At 42.2% G+C, this 4,346-nt stretch overlaps 1 protein-coding gene across 1 annotated transcript; it reads left to right on the top strand.

Moving 5' to 3' along the window:
* The first annotated feature begins 481 nt into the window (after positions 1-481).
* On the top strand, positions 482-2,008 carry LOC134461510 (uncharacterized). Its single transcript, XM_063214417.1, has 3 exons — positions 482-937; positions 1,357-1,572; positions 1,705-2,008. Exons 1-3 carry the CDS (start codon positions 702-704, stop codon positions 1,865-1,867), a joined length of 615 nt encoding a protein of 204 aa, XP_063070487.1. The 5' UTR covers positions 482-701; the 3' UTR covers positions 1,868-2,008.
* Positions 2,009-4,346: the final 2,338 nt, after the last annotated feature.

The raw sequence follows: 4,346 nt of genomic DNA, 5'->3' as shown, positions 1-4,346 counted from the left end.
AAAATGGGTCATTTAAACTCATCACCACCAGTATGACATTATACCTATTAGATATTATTTAATACAATGGGTCATTTAAAAGACTCACCACCAGTATGACTTTATACCTATTAGATATTATTTTGACTTGATACAGAGCAGATGCAGCAGTTATTTCAGCACATTTAAAAGTTATTTAAGTTATTTAAGGTCATTTAAAAGACTCATCACCAGTATGACCTTATACCCAGGGCTCTAAATTAACACCAGCCAACCGGGCAAATTCTGGTGAAATTTCAGTTTGGCTGGTAGAAAAGACCAACTTACTAGCCGTTTTGACCCATTACTGAGTGTGTGTTTGACTAGTAAGATAAACATCTACTAGCCAATTTGGCTGGTGATGAAAAAAGTTAATTTAGAGTCCTGATTATACCCATTAGATAATATTTTGACTATATGCAGAGCAGATGCAGCAGTTATTTAAAGACCTCATGACACGTTTAAAATACTGGAATATACACATACACGTGGAAAATATATATAAAATATAGTCACTTGAAGTTGGTTTTGATCATTATGTTTGAGAAATTGAGTTTGTACGGCGTTTGAAAAGTGTGTTTTTTGAGGTCTGCTGGCGAGCTTGCCAACGGTCGGTCATGTGACCTATGACGTAGACTCCGGAACATTTATTGACACCTGTCAGTCGATCGCCTGTCAACAAGATGGATTCCTCAGACTCATCCTCGGATCCTGAAACTTTTTTTGAAGTGGAGGAATCCAATCCGATGTTGGAGGATAATGGTGGGGGCATAATGCCATACAGGTATGAGCCATATCTTGGAGAGTTGGAGCCACACGACTCTGAAAGTTCAGATGGCGAGGATGAAGGTGGTGTTGCTGCTGCTGTGGCAGACGGTGGGATGCCAAGGGACTTTGGCAGGCTACAGCATGTGGAATGGTAACTACCTTCTTGTTTACTTTCCAGACAATGAACAGAGAGTAGACTCCGTAAGATAGGCCTAATTGTCTACTTTAGTGTAATATCCACATTTGTAGTCCTAGCTTATAGCGAGCGTGTGCTGTCTGTTTTCACCTCCCATAATAAGCAACGCCATAAGGCTAACTGACCTAGCCTACAGCTCGCAATTGGACTCTTGTTATATCCCAGTGCTTGTCGTTGTTTTCATCTTTATTTTTAATGATGTTAGTTTTCCTTTTTTTTTAAAAAATATGAAGGAATCATAAAAATACAAATTAGGCATACCATAGCAGTTTGCCTTTCGCCTAGGTCCTGACCAGTGCTTTCCACGTCAACCCTCGACATTGACAGTGATTACCGGTATTTCAAGACCCTTCCTTCTACCTGTAACATTTTAGGTGTTCGTGTGGGAGGTGTGAGCCCATGCCTACAGTAGACGAGTCGGTGTGCTGCCGTGAACAATCGAGGGTGTGCGAGAGGAGAGAGGAGGGTGGAGCAGGCATCCGCTGCATTACAGAGCATCTTGGCTTTCAGCCAGTTTGCATGAACGTGCACGTTCTGCGCACTGCCTACTTCCACTACCGGCAGGACTACGGGGACGTAGAGGGAGAAGAGTGAGTATAATAATTCGTGTGGAATTGGATAGTACGATCTGACATTACCAAAAAAACCAACAGAACAGCCATGAAGGCTACAGTGGGCCTACTTATAAAACAAACTTTTCCCCCTTCTCTTTCAACTGTTAGGTGGAAGAGGTACACCGCATATAGGCAGTTTGTGCGATGGTGCTACGAGTACCTGGGAAGACATGTCAGGGTCCCCTTACCTTCCTGTGTGGTGTGCTGTGTCCGGAGAAGTTTTCCCTCTGTTGATTACAGGGGGTTCCAGGATGCCAACAACAACCCGTGATATAGCACAAGCACTTATGTGTTGGTAATTTTGTTTTCTTTTTTTGTTTGTAAATACTACATTAAATTAACGTCAATTTACCTCTTCAAGTGAATGTGTCTTCATTTTACAATTTACAACAAATACGCCTTTACCATGGAATAGCAGCTGGTATTCTTTACTGAGTGGTGACCAAGATGCTCTGCAGTAGGCCTACTTCTGGGTCAAGAATACAATAGCCTATGTAACCGAGTGGGGTTACTAAGATTTCAGACTTTTAAGTAATTAGGTTTTAAAAGGTGACTACGCCAGTCTCGTTAAAGGGTGAGACAACCCAGATGTTAAAAACACAATTTTCCCCGAAAGGATGACACAGCTGTTGCACATACAATAGTTTTTATTTGAGAGAATGGCAGCGGACAACAACACATTCCCAGCTGCTGTTCTGCCAAAGAAAGGTTGAGTGTTCCACTGCCCTTGGTTCCCGCAGTCCTCGCATCGTATGGTGACCTGTAACAATGTTCCGACCTCTTTACACTGCCAGGACAGTGACCTGCTCGCACAAAGTCCACAGCTGCACCAAGCTGAGAAGAGCGTCACCAGGCATTCCCAGAACACGAGGAAAACTCGACCTGCTGGCGGCGACTCAGGTGGCGGGACTGGTGGAGTATCAGGCTCAGTGACAGGATCCTCCTCTGAATCATCGGAAGACGGCTTGTAGTCCGAATCATCTGTCGTAGACATGTCAGCTGAATCCGACATCTCATCCTCTTGCAGATCCGGGTTGGCATCCTCAGTCTGAGTTCCAACGTCCACCATTGCTGTTGTAGCCTGCACACCTGGGGAAAAACAATGTTCAGTATATAGAAATCAGTGTCAGCTTTAGGAAATCTTCATTCAATTCACACAACTTTTTTTGAAGGTGAAGGTTGCAGGCACTGGTAATTGCATAAATTGTAAATTACTCTACCCAGACATAGTTTTTCCAGCATTTTTGTGTAAATGTGAAAATACATGTTTGACATGAAAAATGATTGTCATTAGCGATTACCTTCCCCAGACATGTGTTTGTATAAAATATGTACATAAATGTAAAAACCTGTAGTCCGTCGACATCCTCTGAACTGTATAGCCACCGTCCTTGTAGGTGGCCTCAGACAAACTTGTATGGAACTGTCACAGCCCTGATCTTTTGTCGAGTTCACCTGAATAAATCAGAAAGAACATATGTGCACATGTCTATATCTATCTATCATATATAATGTGTGTGTGTTCAAGGTTTTTTTTATCCTTCCAACACAGGTAACCTATCTGAGTAAAAGGTAGACCAGTGTAATTGTCTTATGATAAGCTAATTCTGCACTGGTTGGGTTTAGTTTGTGTCGGTCCCTGTTAGGGTTTTTTGTGTCATTCAGTAATGACACACTCTCTCATTAGGTAGGTACAATGGAGTAAATGGTGTAACAGTTCTGTGATAGCATTTGCTACTGTTGTAGTTACACCACAAAAAAGACGTTTACTTTTTCTTTTAACACCTCTAGAAATGGAGAGGGCGAGGGTGAAGGTCTGAGAGAGGGGGCTGGTACTTGATATACTGTAATGCTGCTGTGTATAGATATTCACATATGGTCTTTAGTCATCTTTAGTAACTTAGTTCACCTGCAAAGTTTACCAAAACTTACATCAGTAGATGGGTCCACGTCAGCTGGTAAGTCATCTCTTTCCTCTTCAGCACCATATAGAGATTGGCATTCCTGGAGTACCTGAAACATTATATTATCATTTGTGACAAACATGGCTGCGGTTTGCACACAGAAAAGAGTTGCACATTGACATGACATATAACAGCTGTTATTGTATATGTTTGGTTTTCTAACAGTAAAGTACTAACTTGTAATTGCATGACGAATACAGTGTAAGCTCATAATAATGCACACGGGATAAATATCACCTATGGACCTCTGGTAATTCGCAATTACCCCCGGACCTCTGTGATTTTTCGTGGCGCATTCGAACGGGATAAGCAAGTCTGTAAGCGAAATTCATGTCGCATTCGCAAAGGACTAACGCAGACATTCTCCGTAACTATTCCGAATCACCGGGGTCCATTAGGTAATACAAGTCCCGTCCGAATTGGGCTTTATGCTCCATTTTAGGCACGGACACAATGTTGATGGGAGATGACAGTCGCTGAGAACAGACTTTGCATTGCGAGTCGTGTACATGGATTGTTTATTCAGCTCAGCTGACACACAGGAACAGTGACTATTATGGCTTCTGCTGAATACTTCAAATGCATATCATTGTACCGTACACACTGTAAGGTGGCGAGCTGAAATGTAGGAGGAAGGAGACTAAACTTTTTGCTAACACTCGAGATGACCTTAGCTGAACGGCTGAAGCACTTAGCATTAGTAGCCTAGCCAGTTGAGCTGAAGTGTTCAGAGCTGGTCAACTTCAACTAACTCTTCAATAAACAAGTTTTAAATACAGTGACAAA

This window comes from Engraulis encrasicolus, chromosome 13 (assembly GCF_034702125.1).
Source record: "Engraulis encrasicolus isolate BLACKSEA-1 chromosome 13, IST_EnEncr_1.0, whole genome shotgun sequence".
NCBI classification, from domain to species: domain Eukaryota; kingdom Metazoa; phylum Chordata; class Actinopteri; order Clupeiformes; family Engraulidae; genus Engraulis; species Engraulis encrasicolus.
Note: the sequence above shows the minus strand (reverse complement) of the source record. Positions and strands in the feature narration are given on the sequence as shown.

Excerpts from the sequence above, each read along its gene's own strand:
- LOC134461510 (XM_063214417.1), top strand. The coding sequence starts at position 702 with ATGGATTCCTCAGACTCATCCTCGGATCCTGAAACTTTTTTTGAAGTG. Across the intron at positions 938-1,356 it reads AGGCTACAGCATGTGGAATG|GTGTTCGTGTGGGAGGTGTG; the intron begins GTAACTACCTTC and ends GTAACATTTTAG. Across the intron at positions 1,573-1,704 it reads GGGGACGTAGAGGGAGAAGA|GTGGAAGAGGTACACCGCAT; the intron begins GTGAGTATAATA and ends TTCAACTGTTAG.